This window comes from Poecilia mexicana, unplaced genomic scaffold, assembly GCF_051168715.1.
Source record: "Poecilia mexicana isolate PSO_F unplaced genomic scaffold, ASM5116871v1 scaffold_15, whole genome shotgun sequence".
Lineage (NCBI taxonomy): Eukaryota > Metazoa > Chordata > Actinopteri > Cyprinodontiformes > Poeciliidae > Poecilia > Poecilia mexicana.
The window spans coordinates 1,735,389-1,755,491 of record NW_028263384.1 but is presented as its reverse complement, the minus strand read 5'-3'; the positions used below and the strand labels follow the sequence as shown (position 1 = coordinate 1,755,491).

The 20,103-nt window shown below is 40.2% G+C and overlaps 2 protein-coding genes across 3 annotated transcripts; both read right to left on the bottom strand.

Annotated features, from left to right (window-relative positions):
* Window positions 1-692: 692 nt before the first annotated feature.
* LOC106928407 (MICOS complex subunit MIC26) lies at window positions 693-5,897 on the bottom strand. Its single transcript, XM_015004660.2, has 9 exons — window positions 5,818-5,897; window positions 5,371-5,493; window positions 5,090-5,212; window positions 4,448-4,480; window positions 3,893-3,947; window positions 3,061-3,156; window positions 2,888-2,979; window positions 1,577-1,666; window positions 693-1,414 (listed from the first exon to the last, which is right to left on the bottom strand). The coding sequence occupies exons 1-9, from the start codon at window positions 5,839-5,841 to the stop codon at window positions 1,361-1,363; spliced, it is 690 nt and encodes a 229-aa protein (XP_014860146.2). The 5' UTR covers window positions 5,842-5,897; the 3' UTR covers window positions 693-1,360.
* Window positions 5,898-7,289: 1,392 nt separating this feature from the next.
* On the bottom strand, window positions 7,290-19,198 carry klhl15 (kelch-like family member 15). Of its 2 annotated transcripts, XM_088013281.1 has the most exons (10): window positions 18,928-18,966; window positions 17,340-17,427; window positions 16,421-16,529; window positions 16,057-16,195; window positions 14,980-15,168; window positions 14,675-14,899; window positions 13,342-13,503; window positions 13,063-13,272; window positions 12,390-12,580; window positions 7,290-11,972 (listed from the first exon to the last, which is right to left on the bottom strand). In XM_088013281.1, the coding sequence occupies exons 3-10, from the start codon at window positions 16,438-16,440 to the stop codon at window positions 11,231-11,233; spliced, it is 1,878 nt and encodes a 625-aa protein (XP_087869407.1). In that variant the 5' UTR covers window positions 16,441-16,529; window positions 17,340-17,427; window positions 18,928-18,966; the 3' UTR covers window positions 7,290-11,230. The 2 variants fall into 2 exon arrangements, with proteins under 2 accessions (XP_087869407.1, XP_014860149.2); XM_015004663.2 differs by lacking the exon at window positions 16,421-16,529 and having other exon boundaries at window positions 18,928-19,198.
* Window positions 19,199-20,103: the final 905 nt, after the last annotated feature.

The window sequence follows — 20,103 nt, the reverse complement described above, 5'->3', positions numbered from 1 at the left end:
TGACGGTGGTTGATGAGATTTAAGGCGATAATAAATCATCATTTTACCTCCGGCCTTCTGAACTGACTGGATGCTGCAGGAAGTCCAGCAAACATCGAGCAAACAGCCGAACCGTCCTGGTTCTGATCTGAACCGATAAATATGTAAAATTATTTGGCTTCCATCTTTAAATTGAGCTATTTTTTCTCTCCATCTGCATGTCATTTAATATTTCTGACTGAGACGTTTTATTTTATTAAAGTCTGAAAGTGAAAAAAAAAATCCTGATTCAGTTCAATGAAACGTTTCAGGTTTAATTTCTGACATCCTGGACAGAAACGTTGAAAATGTTCGATAAAAACAGAGAAACTTGAATATTTTAAAATAATTTCCGTTCAACCAAGAAGTTTGTCCTATTCTTCTGTCACATTTAAATAAAAATATTATTTACACCCTTCTGATTAATCAGTCCCTAATTTCTCTGTTTCATCCCAGACCTCAAGGTGGCGCTGGAGATTCATTCACCAGATATCAACATGTCAGTTAAATTAAATCTAAATTACACAAAATGTGCGTTTTTTTAATTTTTTGGTAAAAATATTATGCTTAAATATTTGAATCCAACCAATTAAATTAAATTAAAATATTTTCTGTAACAGCAGGAAAAGGTTTACAGTGTGAAAAAAACTGAAAAGATCAGAAAACTCACAAAATAATTAAATAACATATTTACTGACATTTAGTGAGAACATGTAGCCATGCATAAACATCTATTTAATAACATTTACGATGGATAAACTCACAGAAAGCATCATAATAAGTATTTTAATCATCTAAAGTTGGGTTGCATCCATAACTCATTTTCTGGATTAGTGATTTAATTTCATTAAAACAATTAAAGACATAAAAGTTCATGATTAGTTGGCTAATTCCTTGAATTTTGGAGACAGTTTTAACCCATATTTAACTCTTATTTTCTACATTTTACAGGTTTTGATTCATAATGTGAAGATTATTTAACTGTAAAACAACAGGAGGTGTGAGACGGCAGTGAGGTGTGCTGCAGGAGGGACAGAAAAACAGAGAAGCTGTTTGGTTTGACAGAACCAGCGAGGAAACACAGAACTGCAGATGATTCCCTGATACCAGGAAGAGGAGACGATCCAGAGAACTCAGTGTTCATGTTAGCGCCGGTCTGAAGCCGCGGCGCCACCGGGTGTTCAGATCACAGGAGAGACAAAACGATGAAGGGCGGAGGAGGAAGAACCGTTTCCAAGAAGCAAATTTCAGCCAAAGTAACACAAACTGCTTCCTGGAACGGCCGCCGTCCTTCAGAGCGCCGGTTTGATCGTGTGATCGGGTTTCTGCCACCTGCAGCTGATCAGCCGTTTCTGTCGCTGCTCTCTGCTTCCTCTGACTTCCTGGGTTTCACCGCCTCAAACACAAACAGATCAATATTTACCATCACTAAACTAAAAAAATCATCTTTCACATGTAGAAATGTTCTGAAATTAAAGGATTAACAGTTCGAACACGTCACAGTGAGGTTAGGCGGAGTCAACAGAAGTTACAATCATGCTACTTTTTCCAGACTGACCTTTTTCTTGCTCAACGGGGGATCTTTCCACAGAGTTTCCATGGCAACGCGGCCCTGCCGAGTCCAGGTGAGCACCTGGTCTCGACTCAACTGGTGAAAATGGAAAATAAATGACAATAAAATTCAGAATCATAATTTAGTTATAATAACAGAATCCAGAAAAAAAATCTCCATCAGTTGAGTCCGAACTTTTTCTCACAAGAGCCGAAATGCTCACAGTGAAAAAACCAATGGGGCAGAATTAGAATAAAATAATAATAATAATGATAAACAGTGGTGGGCACTGCTAGCTAAAGTTTAGCTGCACTAATTATAAACATTAATTTGATAACGTTAAGAGCTATACCAACATGGCATTTAGTGGAAGCTAATGCTAAGCAGCTACATTCCACCATGAGTCACAAGGAAAATGTGAAAAGGTTTTCTAAACAGTTCAAATGTTATTTTTTCATGCATTTGTTTGCTGGTTGGTTGTTCATTAAAGTCAAAGCAAACTAATAATTTGAATTTACTTGAAAATTTACTTGAATAAAGTTTCACATCATCTCAGAATATTAACTCAAACCATCTGGGACTTTCTGCTCCTTTCAGAGATTCCTGCATCACTTCCAGGTTCTGTTGAGGCTCCGGTCCGACGGGTCGGCGTGTTTCTCACACCGAGCCAAAAGGAAACTCTGGGATTAAAACACACCGAGCTGCGGCGGAAACTTTATTCACAGCTCCAGCTTCCTCCAGGAAACAAACCGAGTCCTGGAGGAAACGAGTCCAAACGGCAGGAAGGCGGCGCCGCCTGGAACCTTTTCACCCAAATGGACCCGAAGCCAGGAAATAAATCAGCTATTAAAAGTTCAACAACATGAAGAGAAGCAGAACCGGGCGGCTGCTTCCTGAGCTAAACATCAAAGGAAATATTTTATCTCCATGATCCTCCCATTTAAAAACCTGGAAAAATCCAGCAGGAAGGTGATGGAACCAGTAAACCTCCTGGAGTTTAGCAGAGAGATGAGGAAATGAAAGAAAGAGTTTAGAAATCATCTGATGTCAAAATGAGGTTCAAAGGTCAAACGGACGCCATCTTTGTTCAGGCTGAATCTATGAATGCAACATAAAAACAAGAACCATCCAGAACCAACTAACATGACCCAAACCTGGTTTAATACCAGAGGGCCCAACTGGTTTAACTGGGTCAGAACCAGAACCCGGTCCAGTTCTTTCAGAAAAACCCAGAGTCAGAGGAGACAAAGCAAATGATCTAAAGCCTGAAAGCAAACCAGAACCAGAACCAGAACCAGATCTGGGTGGGCTGCTCACCTTGGCCAGGGCGGCGGCCTGCTGGGGGTAAAACATGGAGGCGCTGAGCGCCATGAGGCCCGCAGGAAACGCCAAGCGCTTCAGCCGGGAGCCTGGAGGAGCAACACAACATGTGAGACCGACCCGGTCCAGTTCGACCCGGTCCGCTCTGATGTCCGGAACACAGACGGTACCTCTGGCCAGGTAGAGTCCCAGGAACCCGGAGAAACTGATGGCGGCGGCGCTGGGATAGAGGTCCGGAGGCGGGTCGCTGAGGAACCGGTACGTTTCTGAGGGAACCAGAACCAGGATCAGAGTCAGAACCAGAACCAGGAATATGACAGAATCCAACAACAACCGGGCCGGAGTTTTTTGTTTTTAATTCCTACTATAATTAATTTGAGTTTTGTTTTTTCTTTCTTTGTCTTTTTACATTTATTTTGCATTTCTGAATGCAGTTTCAGTCTTAATCTTATTTTATTACATATTATTTTGTTGTATTTATTTTTGTCAGAATTTTGTTATTCATTTATTTTTTAAATTAAGATTTTGTGTATATTTTATTGATGTTTATTAATTACTGGTTTGAATAGGCATCAAATTATTTTGTTTCGTTTGATTTAAAGTTTACAAATTTTTATTTCTTTTTGTATTTCAGTGTCTATTTTCTCTGGATTATTATTTAACTTTTAAAATGTTTAATCAACCTGAATCCCAAATATTATTCTGTAAATTAACACTAAGGAAATATTCATCATTTTATTTATTTTAAAAGACGATGATAACAAATTTTATTAAATTTTTTATGTAATCACCATTTCACTTCCAAAGTGAAAAAGATAAACTTGTTTCTTTTAAATAAAACGTTGCTTTTTGATAAACAGCTTCTGCACAAATATCTGATTTTCTAATATTTTTAATGTTAATGATCTGTCAGCTGTTTATAAATTAGTCAGAAATAAACAGAAAACTGCTGACAGGAATATTCTGCAGGTCAGTTTGTGGCAGCCATCTTGTTCTGCTCACCTCTGATGGTCGATAACGATGCGTTCAAGGTCGGCTCCGCCGTTCTGTACACCTGCTGTGATACAAACACCAAGAAAAAATGGATTTAATTTTAACAACAGCTTTATTTATTTATTTTTTAATTATTATAACATCAGAATTTACCCTAAGAATAATTCACATAAACAGTTAAAAACTAAAAGTCCATCAAATGCAGGTTGTTAAAACAGAGAAACTGATTCATCACTGAAAAAACTGTAATGAAAAAAATTAACCAGCAAAGTGAAAATTATGTCAACTTCTTGATATAAAAAAATTACTTAATGATAAAAGTTTTTAAGAAACAAAAAAAAGCAAAACCAGTAAACATTTGTAAAGAGGAAAATAGTTTTTCACATCTCTGCTTCTGTTCTCAGCTAAACAACTAATTATATTATAAAAGTGAGTTACACTAAAGATATTGCCAGTTTTCTGTGTCTATATAGATATTCATAAAATTATCACTGAAACATTTAAATAATCTTACATTTTCTTCTGTCTAAGCGGTTAATGAATTGGTGATCAGTCTGAATTTACCTCAGCTTTCTCTGCTGCCAGTCGGACATTTTGCTGCAAAAACAAAACAATAAAAACCCGTTAAACTTTATATTAAAGGCTAATTATTAAACTAATACAGCAGGAAGTAAAACTGCTTGATGGGAAAATAACAGCTGAGTTAATCTGGGTTTATGACACATCCAGATGAAAATGAATCAGAAGCTGAACTGCTTCCTGCAGGAGATCCAAGAGTTTATTGAAGTTCTGTTGTGAAAACTAATTATTCTGGACAATAAATTGTTCCACATGTTATTGCAATAAATGGTAATACTGTTATTTTTGAAACAATTTTCAACTAACCTAGTAATACAAATACAATAATAATATTATATTAATGCAAATATGCCCACTCAAAGATAAAAACAATCCTTTAATTTCTAGATAACATTTGTCACTGGAACTGGAAAACATTTAAATATATAAAACAACCAAAACAGCAATAATTAAAATGTATTATGAATTTTCAGTAACCAAATAATCAAAGACACATTTCTGTTTTATTCAGATTTTATGTGATGCACATAAAATCCGAATGTTTTCTACCTTCCCTTCTGCTTGCATGTCGCTGCTTTGGAACAACCTCCCCACAGCATGCTGCTGCCACCACCGTGCCTCACCCACCTGACAGCTGTCGGTGTACGGCGTGGCCCATTTCCTCATCGACGCCACGCTCTGCTCCAGCTGGCCCGCCTCCGGCTCCAGCGGCGCCGGCGTCGACTCGGGTCTGGTGTACAGAGACGGCAACTGGAGCAACCAGCAAAAACAGACTATGTTTCAGATGTATGGTTTCCTTGGTAACTAATGTATGATTTTAACAACTATCTAGTTGTTTAGTGTTTCTATAACAAATCTGAGTTGAAAATAACTCAAAACAACCCAAACCCAGTTGCTGATGACGTCACCTCGTCGATGCTCAGATCGGCCTGGGAGTTCTTCTTCTTCCCCTCGCTGGCAGCCAGAACCGAGCCGCTCATCAGAGCCGTTAACCCCGGAGCCGCGGCGAACAGCGACGCCTGGCGGACAAACTGCGACATGACAGCAACACGCAGAGATGAGTCCGAACAGTCCGTAGCGTTTTTATTTAAGAAAAAATACATATAATCATTCAAACATAAAACACAACGACGAGAATAAGAGACAAGTTAAAATGTCAAACACTCGTTTTTTTTTCATATCGGCCTGTTTAACCGAAGTGTTAGCGAAAGCAGATAGCAACATGCTAAAGACCGACGCGGACAAAACCTACGCAGATCTTCACTAAACCCTCAAACAATAAAAAACTGCGAAATACAGATTACTGATACGGATAACAGCTGGAAAACATGTAGAATAATGTTCAGCATAGTTACCAGTCTGAGATAAGTCATTCTCATTCAGATGACATTCGCATTACTACGGCAAGCCGCAGGAGGAGAACTCTGCGCATGCGCGTTGATGGAAAATTGAAAAGACGTTTTCTCATGTGTTAAATTGGTTTACTGTGAACTGGAAATAAAATGCTTAATTAGTTCTTAGTTGTATTTATTAACATTTTTTCATTTTAACAGAAAATCTACTGAAAATTATCTGGCATCTATTTAAAAATCAAACTGAACCCAAAAATGATTCAGTAAATTAATTAATACTGATGGAGTATTCATCATTTTATTCCTTTGAAAACAGAAAAAGAAATTATTCTGCCATCAGCTGCTGGCCCTTTAAAAACATTTTAACTTTGATTTGATTTACGTTTGTTATTTTCTAAATGTACTAAGTTAAAAATAATTTATTAATAAAAGTAAAAGTAATTCTTCATGTAACTCATTATCAGCTGTAGAAGCTCATGGCTGTAAGCAGGAAGGATCTCCTGTAGTAGTCAGTGTTACAATAATTCTGAAAAGCCTCTGACTTAAGACACTAAACATTTTATATTTATTAACTTGTAATTTATCAACAATTTACACAGCAGGCAAATGTGATCCAAATCTGATTTTTTCATGCCATCCTGAAAGAAACATTTCTGATCTTTTCATCCTAAAAACTGGATTCGTGTCCCTCCAATATGTGGAGCTAAATAAAATTCGTGGGATCTTCTTGAACATAACTGCAGCAGGTTTCAGTTTTTACAGCCTCTATTTTACATGTTCCTCTATTTAACAGAAACATAAACAAACCAAAAACTGAAAGAACAAACCAAGTTAATCTGTTTTTAATCTGTAGTTCACATCTGGAGACATGACGAACAAATAGGTTTTTATTTCACACAAGAATTAAAATTATTCAGACATATTTTTAAAAAATGTAAATAATATTGTATTTTATATATTTCTTAAATTCTACATTTTGTTTAATACAAAATGTTACATTTATTTAAAAAAGAAAAAAATGAAAAATACATTTAAAAATATTTTTTACAGAATGTTTAATTTAAAAATAAAATAAGTTGATTTTCTTTTTCTATTTAAATAAATTAAATATTTATTTATAGATAATAAAATATTTATTTAATTTTAATGTTTATTAAAAATTTTAATAAAAATTAAAATCTCGATTTTTAATAAAAAATATTTACTGCAATTAAATTTATTGTATATATATCTAAGTTGTAATTAATGAATAATTTTTTTCTAGTTGCTACAGCTAGCAACTAGAAAAAATTAATTTTTTTAATATAAAAATAGAAATAAACTGCATTTATGGATTAAAAGTATTTATAGATATTCCAAAATGATGCTATAAGTTTCTTGATTATGATCAGATTTGTCCATAAAGCATTTAATGAAAAGAAGTTTGTCAGGAAATAAATTATAAACAAGTGACAGGAAAATAAAAACTCAGCAGCTGGAGGTTGACCAGTATGAACATTTATTTCTGGAAAGGTTACAAATCGTTTCCAAAGAGTTTCTACTCAGAGTAAGATATGTTATTCAGATTTTTCTCTCTTTTCCCCGTACAGTCGTTGAAGCAATGAAAGTTTATTTTTTAGCGTCCTCTGATCTGTTTTCCTACGGACAGGCGGGAAAATGGCGGACTAAAGGATGCTGCGTGTTCCTCAGGTGGGGACGGCTGAACTTTACTGGTTACAAGTTTCTTCTTCAAACAGCAACGCTGGAGCGGAGCGGCGATTAACGGCGACCGAGAGGAAATGTAAAGGGATGACGCAATAATAAATGCTCCAGAATGACCGTCTGAAATGAATGTTTGCCTTCAAGTTCCTGATATATTTATAATTCACATCAAGACAGACTTCAGGAAGTAAATCTGTTCTGACATTACTGATTCATCAATAACAGAAAAATAAATAAAACGGAGAAACTCACATGCTGCTGCAGGATGGAGATGAAAAACGACAGAAACGCTGAAGAACCGGGCTGTGAATGAAATTCTGATAGTGAAAACATTCCTAATACTGTTACTGCATAGCTCAGTGAAAAGCACTACCTCATAAATTAAATAAATACGCAGCAGAAAGACGTGACGGCATCATTATTTGCTCTAGCCCTTTTCACAGTTAGCTCAAAATAAAACAGGCTGGTTGTCAGCTCAGCTACGTGGCCTGAAGGATGAAATGTGCAGCTTTAATCTAAGACAGCGGCGGGATTAAATCTGCCAGAAAACAAACTGCAGATTAAATTATCTGAAATGAAAACAGTCTGTTTTGTTGAAACGAAGGCTGGTAATCATTTAGCCGAGGTAAATTACCAATGGACCTCAAACAAGAACATCTTAGAATAACAGCTGAAATATCTGGCAAAGAAATTTAAAAATCCTCCAACTACAAACATTTTTTCTTCTTCGTCTATTTTGGAACAAAAACCAACATGTTTGACCAAACGAGTGAGCAGCTGTGTCCAAAATGCTAAGAAGGAAACGAGAATGGAGGAAGATCAGTTAAATTAAGGTAGACAGCTAATATGAAGCTAGCTAGTTTTAGCTAGTTAATGCTAAAGCTAAGTGAGCTAACCGTAATCGTAGTTGGTTTCCTGTAAATAACAGTTTAAATTTCATTAAAATAAATAATTCTACACCTAAAGTGGATCAGAGAAACAACAGTTTGATATTTTTGAATGTTTATACAATTAAACTGTTAAACATTTTATATTTATTTATCAACATGTTTTAGGAAAAAAAAAACTAATTGGATAAATGAAATTTTCAGGTCGAATCAAGTGAAAGCCAGCAGCTAACATAGCAGGTTAAGCTAATGCTAATGTTAGCATTATATGATGCTAATGTTAGCATCAGATGCTAACATTGTCCATAACTGTAAATGAGATTCAATTAGGTAAAAAGATGTATTGTTTTGCTATTTCACGTAATTACATAAGAAGTAGAATAGTTATTAATGACAAAGTATTAATCAGTACGAATGTTTCTGTTCTAGCAAAGATTTATTTTATTTGAATCACTTTTCCTGTGATAAAATACTGTGATTTAACTACACTAATTTTACCAAATGTTATTGTAAATATTGAAAACACAACTTTAAATTTTGAGGAAAGATTATGGCGAAATAAAATTTGTTGGCCAAATGAAGTTATCTGTGGCTAACCTAAACTAGAGCTGTGTCTATTTGGTGTAAATATGTTATATTTATTTTTAAGTCATCCTACGTCAGTATACTAATAAATATGTTAGTTAGTGTTTGTATACCAAATGAAGTGAATGCTAACTGTTAGCTGTAGCTAACTACATCTCGGTTAGCTGTAGTTAGCATTAGCTAAAGGTAGGTTTATCTGCTGATGTTTGGTCATTTATAATTTATACATTGAATGAAAATATTATTTTCATTCTTTCACACAGTTACATAACAAAGCAGTTAAAGCAGTTTATGGTGGAAACACATTTTAAAAATACTAACTTTACTCTTTTTTTGCAATTTTGTGAATCAATCATATTCTATTTTCAAATTTATTGTATATTTTTAAGTGGTTATTAAACTAAAAACTAACCTAGACAATTTAAAGCTAGCTGCTAAGATAGCTGTAGCGACATCATGAGCTAAAGCTAAAGTTAGCACTTTGGATCCCTCTGTTTCAAATAACTGAAGATATGGAGGTTAAACTTACCTGAAGTTATTTTTTCAGTTAGTTTATTTATTTACATAAGAAGTAAAATTCTAGACAAATCAAACTAAATCTAGCTATCAAGTTAGCGCAACCTGATTTTACCACCGATTTTGTGCCGTTATCTAGAACTTAAATTTAATATAATATTATAAATACTGGTGTCAGTTTGAATATCTTAAGTGTTGCACATTTTGGTTTTCAATATTTAGTTTTGCATATTTTAATAAAGCAAATGCAAAACAAATACAGCAAAAAAAGACCAGCTGATGTTTTTGGCAGAGAGCAGATTATAAAACTTGTTACTATGGAAACGTTTTAACACAACACACAAATATCTGGTTTTAAAAAGAAAAACCGTTTTAACAAGATTTTAAAAACTTGTCATGAGGTTTATGTCTAAATAACACCACAATATTCCCTGTTAAATAAGGAAAGGTTGTAAATATAAAACAGCAAAACTTTATCGATAAAACAGAAGTTAGAACGAGATTTTCTTATTTTAACTGGAAATTTTCTAGTTTTGCAACGACAACTTTTCTAATTTTAATACTTTTATCTGTTTATGACAATGTTTTCATTTCTTATTAAAATTAGAAAGTTTATCCTAATAAGTTATAAAACTTCTCTTGAAATTAGAAACTCATTTTAAGATGAGTTTAATCTCATTTTAACATGTTTTGTATCTCATAATATTTTCCCTTTTTTAACCAGGTTTTCTTGTTTTAATGAATTTTACATCTATTTATAAAAAGGTTTTCCTGATTTACATTAAATAAAGTTTCTTGTTTTAACCAGAAAGTCGTTTTAACGATATTTTGCTCCTGAATTTATTTCCAAACTCTTTCATTTAAAGGCTTCTGTAGGTTTCAACACATGATGGATATTGAAGTAGCAGCAGTAAGACATGGCCGTCTAACACCATGACACTGTGAGATGATAATCTCTACTGATTACTGCCGTTACAGATTTTAGCCCCAGATTAAAACGTTTTTATTTCCATCAACAATCAGGTGGAAAATAAACGTCCAAATGTTCTTGAATGAGGTCCAGATTTGTTGAAATGCCCCCAAAAAGCCCTGATCTCGTGCCAAACCGGGTCAGTTTCTCTCCTCCAGAACAGGAAACTATTTACACTCAGAGAACCGATAAAGTGCAGGAATGTAAACAAAACCAAACGGGCAGCAGCAGCGCCGGATCTAAGCCGCGGTTTCCTCTCAGTGTGGCGGGGAGCAGAGAGACGCGGCGGGGCTGAACATTTACGGCTCGGTGGGAAACTGGGGCTGGAAACTGGAACGCACTGGAAGCCGAACCGGAACCAGACGAGTCCGAAACCACCGAGTTCAGCTACGCTACGGAGGATAGTGTCATGTTGGATATCTGATTCGTGTTGTTGGGGTTTAAAGTATTTCAGCTAAGCTATGGATCAAAGGTGTTCAGGAGGAACCGGACCCGGAACCAGAACCGGAACCGGGTTCTGCTGCTTCCAGTGTGTTTCCGGTCGCTCCCTCTAAGCGTAAATAGATGAAACTTTTTGTTTTCTGACATCATTTCCTCCTTTAATTTTCTGAGAAAGGGTAACTGTGAAAACGCCGAGCCGCCCGGCGCCTCACCTGTCGGTCGGCGCCGGTCGCCGGGTCGTCCCACCCGGAAACGCCTGGTTCCGGCGCAGCGGCGCCAGGCGGACAGTCCGTCGGTACAAAACGTGAAGCGGACCTCAGCTGCAGCGCCGGACGTGCTCCAGCACGTACTCTGGGAAGTGCAGGCTGCACACCTGCAGGCCGTCCAGTTTGCAAGGCATCCTGGGATACTCGTCCTCCTTCCACTTGTTCTCGTCGGGGTCAAAGGTGAGGATGGAGTCACTGTAGTGGCCGTTGTAGCACAGGCCGCCCAGCACCATGATCTGCCGGTCCAGCACCGCCACGCCGTGGCCGCTGCGGCCGATGGGCATGGAGGCCAGGATGGTCCACTCGTCCGTTTCCGGGTCGTACACCTCGGTGGACGGGCAGCCCTGCGACTCGAACGAGGCCCGCAGGATCACGCACACGCCGCCGAACACGTACAGCTTCCCGTTGTGGGAGATCATCTTGTGGAAGCAGCGAGCGTAGTTCATTTTGGATTTGTTCTCCCAGCAGCTGGCGTGGGTCCCGGGCAGCAGCGGGCCGCGGGCCGAGCGCGTCCTGTGGGAGTCCGACCCGCCGCCGCCGCCGGCCTCCCGGCCCGGGTCGAACACGCACACCTGCTTGGAGGTGGAGGAGGACGTGATGCCGCCGGTGATGTAGAGCTTCCCGTTCAGGACGGTTCCCTCGTGGCCGTACTTGTTGACGGGATACGGATCCACGAACTCCCAGCGGTCCTCCGTGATGTCATAGCGCTCCGTGGAGTAGAAGGTCTCGTCTCGGGTTCGGCCCGCCACGGCGTAGATGAACTTCCCGATGACTCCCACCGCGAACTCCGACCTGCAGACAACCAGTCAGTCAGTAACTTACCAGAACCAAAGCAGCTAGCGGTTCTGTTAGCTGCTGATTATTCTGATGATCAATCGGCTATTTAATCGATTATCTGATTATTCTGACCACATCTTTAAAGACAAATGCAGAAAGTATATTTGTGTAGTTTTGGCTTCATACTGCTCTGAGTGTGGCCTTTTTGGGAATCTTTATGCTCCAGGTAACGATTAATCGATTTCTAAATTAGTTGGTTATTCCAACAAATTGATTAATTCCTATTAATCCGATTAATCATTACAGAACTAATTATATTGACAAATAAAGATCCTCAGATTGGATGGAGAACCACTGAGCATCACTTTCAAGCTAAAGGCGAATTGTTTGCTTTCAGAGCAAAGGTCAAAGTTCATAGAAAGGACCTCTGACCTGGGAACAGACATGTCCGCCATGCGCAGCCACGAGTTCTGCCGCGGGTCGTAGCGATAAACCTTGGAGGAGGCGTGAAACTCGCCGTCGGGCCCCAGCTCCTCTCCGCCCAGCAGGAAGGCAAAGTTGTTGACGATGGCCAAGCAGTCGGGTCGGAGCGGCACCTGAGGGCCCTCCAGCTCCCACCACACCTGAGACACAGCGCCGGCACGGTTAGCGGACACTGCTGGGTCCGACAAGGTCTTTAAATACACGCCAACATGAACCCAACACTGAACAAACTGATAAAACGAAGAAATTAATACATTCAGTGAGCAAAATCTGTTATGCAAAACTGAATTTATGGAAAATAAGATTTTTATGGCAGCGACGTTAACAGGTCATTGGGTTCAAACTTAATGAAACTGTATTAATTACAGTGAATGCACCATAATAAGGCATGTTTCTGTATCCAAAGCCTAGTTTACTGTAAAACACGAACGAAGGATAAAACAACAGATTCAATGAACATTAGAACCAAAACAAATGAGAGGATGAACAGAAAATCAACTTCTGAACAAAGAACGAATGACAGAACAATGAGAAGAGCAAACAGTCTAACAATAAACATGGAATAATCAATCAACAGATACTCTGGTGAAAGCCGCTGACCAATCAGACGGCGGTGTGTCACCTTTGGCCGCTGCAGCAGCAGGATCTTGCTGTTCACCATGCTGTGGCCGATCATCCCCCTGAACACGGCGGTCTGCGGCCGGACGGAGCGAATGCGGTTGGAGCGCGTCTCCAACAGCGGCTGCAGGTTGACGTCGTGGAAATATCCCAGCGCCTGGTCCACTTCCTGCCTCAGCTGTCTGGAGTAGCGGTAGAACTCCGACGTTTTCACCTGAGGAGACAGAAACCTGAGCGTGGACGCCTCCGGGGAGCCCCGGCTGCACAGCGGCGCGGCGCTCACCTTCTCAAAGATGTCCGCCGGCGTCATGAGACAGAAGCGGATGGACTGCACGATGGTGTCGGTGTGCCTCCAGCGCCGCCGGTCGTGTCTCAGCCACGCCTGGACGGCTTCGTAGAGCTCGATCTCCGGGTATCGGCTCAGAGCGTCGCTGTTCAGGTAGGCCTGCGCCGAAAACCAGGAGAAAAAACATCAGAGACAGAAAAACGATTCCCAGACTCTTCCAGACACGAACCCCAAACAGCGTCGAGCTCCAGAACCCGTCTGCAAACCCAGACAGACAAAATATAAACTATACAAAGAAACATCAACGATTACAATGTTATTTATTCACCATTTCATGTTTATTACACTCACTTAGCATAAATGCTGCCTCATAGCTTCTGATTTTAGGTTTTATTACAGAAAATATATCAGGACTTTATTACCAGATGGTTCAGTTTTTCATCAAAATCCAAACTTTGGATTATGAGAAAATATGTAAGATTTTATATTAGATTATATTTTATACAGTAGTTTCTAGAGCTGTGCGTTTAAATGTTGAATGTTTTTAGCCATATGTTTGTGTCAAAGACCATCACTGCTAATTGTTATCTATTGTTGTATGTTTATTATTATTAATTTACTCATATTAAATTTGTTACCTTATTAATCACACCAGGTTTTATTTTATGTCCACCGTCCTCACCATGTGTTTTTGCAGAGTTCGGTTCTTTTTCTCTTTTTTTTTCTATTTGTTGCTTCAGGAGGAAAACAGCTGATGAGTCAGAAAATTACATTTAAATAAATTACTTTAATTTAGATTTTATTTATAAAAGGATTAAATAACAGAAAAATTTAAGATTAAAACAATTTTTGGGATTAAGTTTTTTATTATTTTTGCATTTTTTTTCTCATCTAATTTTCTGCCGCCCCACAGCGCCCCCTGGCGGCGCTGCAATACATAATCCCATGAATCAAATTGATTTAAAAAATTATTCAAGTAACAACATTTTGAGTAATTTTTTTGAAGTCAGGCAGCTAAGCTAAACTAATGCTGGTCATTAAAATAACAGAATTTAACGCATCATAATCGTATTTCTGATGGAGTTTGATATTAAATGGAACCTTTAATTGTTTTCACTCCTTTCTCCTCGTCAGTCTTTGAACAGAAATAATAGAAAAATTTGTTTCTGATTCAAATTGTCACCCTGCAAATCCATCTGTATACTCTGTGATGCCGACAGATTTATTACGTCTTATAAGCTAAAACAGATTTTAAATGATAATCGCCTCAAATCAATAATTCAGATGACGAACGCGGGTCGGCGAGAACATCTAAGATCTTCTGTCGGACCTGGAGTCGCTCCAGACTGAGGTAGGACAGGAAGTCGGCTCGGCTCATCAGAGGGACGAAGTTGTCGAGCAGGAAGTTGTCGAGTTGCTCCTGGACGCCCTCCACGCCGACGCTGAAGTCCTCCAGGAGGCGCATGACCTCGGCGCAGTTCTCCAGGCAGATCTTCGCCAGCAGGAAGGAGCAGCAGAACTCCACCGCCTCCGTCAGCTGGACGTACATGGCCGCCTGCAGCGACACAAACACATTTCATGAAGGTCGGAGTGAAAGTTTCCGCTTCTCAGGAGTCACCGGAGAACCACGGATACCTGCAGGATCTCCTGCACGGTGGGCATGCTGAGCTCCAGGGAGCCGTAGTACATGAAGCGCAGGATGTGGCCGAAGCCGGCGGCCGTCAGCCCCTTCATGTGGATCTTATCCTGGTCCCGCTCCCGCATGTCGGCCGTGAACATAACCCGGAAGTAGTCGCTCTGTGTGGCCAGCAGCGCCTTGTGGGCCTGTGGGCGGAGTCAGCACACCTTAGTTACCATTCTAGCAACACCGGATCTACGGCTACAGCTGGCAGGACCTGATTATTCTGGCGATTAATCAATTATTCAATGGTTGATAGATTATTCTATAATCTATAACAATCAGTTTCTTTGACCATGAATCAACTATTCTGGCAATTAATCGACTATTTTGTATTACGAAGATTAATCGTCTGACCATTAATCAATTGATCTGTCAATTATTATGATGATTAATCAACTTTTCTGACAATTAAATGACTGATTAATCAATGCTTCTGATGATTGATTATTCTGACAACATGTTTACAGAAAGTCTGGGTTTTTTCTTAAACTTAAATGCAAAATTTACATATTTTTGTACAGCTTAGTGTTAATTACGGCTCTGACTGTGTTGTTCTTTCAGCAAATTGAATGTTTTTAGAGTCTATCCTCTATTTAACTTTTATTATTGATTATAACTGATTATTTCAGTTATCAATTAGTCACTATTCCAGATGTCATAATTAACATTTGATTTCAAGAACGAATCTGTTTTTAGAATAAAATTCACTTCTCTTTTCAGTAATGCCTCAATCTGCACCCGTCTGTTTGTTTATGGTAATTAATGCTAACTGGGCTAATTGCTGCTTAAAATATCAACTTCCTGATCATTTATCTAAACACTTTACTGCTTTACAGCCAATTCTCTATACACACAGTGTGACATCACCCCTGTTGCTAATATCAACAATAAATGACCAGGAAGTTCAGAAAGAGAGGAAAATGTTGTTAAATGTAGCAGGTGCAGAAAAACCTCTGATATTTATCTGAACTGATCCAGTTGGTTGGATTGATGAACATTTTCCCCCAACGGTGGATGAATCGCAGCGCTACCTGGAAGTGGTGCTCCTCTATCAGCAGCGTGACGTCCAGCAGCAGACGCTCCTCGTACAGCGCACGGAAACCCGACGACACGCTCCCATCATGCACCTGGGACAGGTACACCTCCACATCTCCCCCCGACATAACACACCTGAGGCACGAGGAGAACGGAGGAACAGAGGAGTCAGAAAACAGACAAACATGGACTCAGGCTAGTTAGCGTGAGCGCTGCATCAGGCAGAGACGGGAAAACGCAGCGAAAGGAAGAGCTTCAGCAAACACACACACACACACACACACACACACACACACACACACACACACACACACACACACACACACACACACACACACACACACACACACACACACTCACCTCTGATTGGCCACGGGCATGTCAGAGGGGGCTGTCCGAGCCAATCAGAGGACAGTGCCCCTTGTGTCCAGTAGATGCTAACAAACTCCCTTTAGTGAGCGCCAATCACCTGAACGACAGAGCCAGAACAGGTTAAAGGTCACCGGGTCACAGCGCGGCTGAACACGTCAAGTTTAACGTCAAGAAATAGAAATAGAAAGAAGGTGAAACTGGGCTCACAGTAGAAAGTGTCACCATAAAACTGGACCAGTTTGTTTCATCCATAAATGTTTATCGTTTCATTAATAATTGAGATAAAAACTGATTCCTGGCCGTCAGCTGCTGGTAAAAGAGCGACGCACGACGCAACAAACTGAGCTCAGACATGTCAACAACTAGTCGGTTAATAAAGGTTTAATTCAAACTATGCTGACGTGTTTGTGTCGGCCATGTTGGTCATGTCAGGACCTCAGGCCACCAGCAGCCTGTGGAAGAGAAGCAACCGGCCTGCAGAATTAGGAACTGAGCTCAGCAGGTGGCGCCGAGGAGTCAACAGGAAACCCGGACAGAGTCATAGAAACTAAACTTCATCTTCTCAAACTTTTAAGTTTATCTTTACATTTTGGCAGAATAAACATGTTAAAATAAGCCAAACCTTCTATCTACACAATAGAATATCAGTTTAATTTGGTTTCCATGAGAACAGAAATCACAAATATTAACTTCAAGAGCTTTAAAAAAAATTAATTAGTACTTTGGAAACAGTTTTTTCTTCACATCCCAAAACAAAGAAAATGACAGAAAATCAGACAGGAGTGGTAGAAAGGATGAGCTGTTTGGAGGGAGTAAGGGTGTGTGCGTGTGTGTGTGTGTGTGTGTGTGTGTGTGTGTGTGTGTGTGTGTGTGTGTGTGTGTGTGTGTGTGTGTAAGCGGGTCGCACCTTTTGGAGCCCGGCCGAACGATCGCAGGCTGTGACGGCTGAGCGCTAAGAGGCCGCTCGCATTTCCTGTGTTTATGTTTCCCCGGTTCTGACAGAAAGGGACAGAAACAGGAAGTCAGGATGTGTTTACAAACAACTCATATCTGTGTTGATCGATTTTTTCTAATAAAAAATGTTTAAATTTGCGTCCGTTATGAGAAGAAATAAGGACAAACCAACTGTGGCCTGTAAATCTCTGCATTCTTTGTTCATATTCCCAATAGAAAGTATTCCTGGTTAAGAGTTTCTGAAACTGACATACTGCTACTAAAAAGAAAGAAAATCTGTTTTCCTCTTTCATGTAGAAAATGTTCCTGTCTGAGAACTCATGTCTTTAGCTAAATGGAGCTTCCTTTGTGTACTCTTCAGTTTCCTGTAGAAAGTACTCCTGACTCAATCATGTTGTATTCCACTGTGTTTTTGTCTTTTTTAATGGAGAAATTGCTATCATTTATTAGCTTTGTCTACTTTGGGCTGGTTTCTGAAAGGTTTTCTTTCCTTTAGAAAATAATCGTGGACGTTTGGGACCAGACTAACACCTGACCCACAGTGGCTCCTGGACCAGACTAACACCTGACCCACAGTGACTCCTGGACCAGACTAACACCTGACCCACAGTGGCTCCTGGACCAGACTAACACCTGACCCCTGGACCAGACTAACACCTGACCCACAGTGGCTCCTGGACCAGACTAACGTCTGACCCACAGTGGCTCCTGGACCAGACTAACACCTGACCCACAGTGGCTCCTGGATGTTTGGGACCAGACTAACACCTGACCCACAGTGGCTCCTGGACCAGACTAACACCTGACCCACAGTGGCTCCTGGACCAGACTAACACCTGACCCACAGTGGCTCCTGGACCAGACTAACACCTGACCCACAGTGGCTCCTGGACCAGACTAACACCTGACCCCTGGACCAGACTAACACCTGACCCACAGTGGCTCCTGGACCAGACTAACACCTGACCCACAGTGGCTCCTGGACCAGACTAACACCTGACCCACAGTGGCTCCTGGACCAGACTAACACCTGACCCCTGGACCAGACTAACACCTGACCCACAGTGGCTCCTGGACCAGACTAACACCTGACCCACAGTGGCTCCTGGACCAGACTAACACCTGACCCACAGTGGCTCCTGGACCAGACTAACACCTGACCCACAGCGGCTCCTGGATGTTTGGGACCAGACTAACACCTGACCCACTGTGGCTCCTGGACCAGACTAACACCTGACCCCTGGCTCTTGGATGTTTGGGTTACTCTACTACAGGATGGCGGACCGGAGCTACCGGCTCAGGGTTACAGATCCCCGGGTGTTTTCATTCTTCCAGCGAGCTGCAGCTCTGCTTCATGCCGAAACCAGAGCTCCAAAACAAAGCCTCCACACAGCGGGTCACCTCGACTCTCACAGCCGCCGACAGAAGCTCGTTTTTAGCATTTTGTACTGGAGGAAGACGGTTTAAAGCGCCCGTCTGATGCTCAGTCTGGATCGCGGGGGACGGGCTTTAGCTTAGCGGCTAAGATCCAGCCGTCTCACCTCGGCGGTGCGAATCCCCACAACCCCTCTTCGACCAGGCAGCTCTGGCTCCGTCGGACATGAAGTTGGGGGTTCAGCTCCGGGATCAGGAGAGAGGCGGGCAGCGGTGGACTGCCGGATCCCGACGGTAATCCATCTGCCGGACGAAAGGACCCCCGACACGGCTCTGAATTAGATGGCTCCAGAATCACAGCAGCCCACAGGATTTACGGACTCCATCTTCTGCACCGGCGTCATTTCCCTTCTGGGCGGAACTGAAGGGCGGCGAGCGGAGCGTCGGAGATCGTGTGTGTAAGAAGATGTATCACTACAAATGGAGAGGGAAAACTATTTCCCGACCTACTCAATAAGTTAGAATATCATAAAAATGTGTATTTATTTCAGTAACTGAAACACTTTATGTAGATTAACTATGTTTTCAAGAGTTGGTTTCTGTTTTTTAGGATATTTTTGCTTACAGTCAATGAAAACATGACATTTAAGATCAGAATATTACATCAGATCAATAACAAACAAAATATTTAATTTAAGACAGAAATGTTGACTTAATGAAGAATATATTTAATATCTACTTAAAGGTTGTTATTTTAACCTGACAAAGGAACATAATTGACAGACAGACAGACAGATAAATAAATAAAAAAAACCCTCGTATTAATTTTAAAGACATGCTGCCTCTGTTGAAAAACTACACTTAAATAAAGAGACTTAACATTATCTCATAAGCAGACTCCAACTTTCTTCCAGTTGTTGTGTGAGACCCTGTATTATATGTACTTGAATGTACTTTTTAACTACATGTGGTGAATTTTTTTTTTAGCATCGACATAAAAAACTACAAAATGGCCTTTCGGGAACTACAAATCGTAAAATGACGTCACTTTCTACTGACGGACCCCAAACATGAGGAGCATGATATTTATTTTTAATAAACTTATATTTAAAGAATGTAGGCTAGCAGAGAAATGTTTAAGTTCCATAAAAAGCGGGTATTAATGAGGAATAAGCGGTAGAAACCCGGGTTGAGCTGTTATCGCGGTGGTGATAAATTGCATCAGCCGTTCAGAAAGGACCCCGTCTCTCTAACGCGGAAAAGTTTGTCTTTAAAGCAGCGAAATCTTTAGGATTTTTTTCCCCTATCGGTTTAGTTTAACCGGTCCGTATTCTTTTGAAATT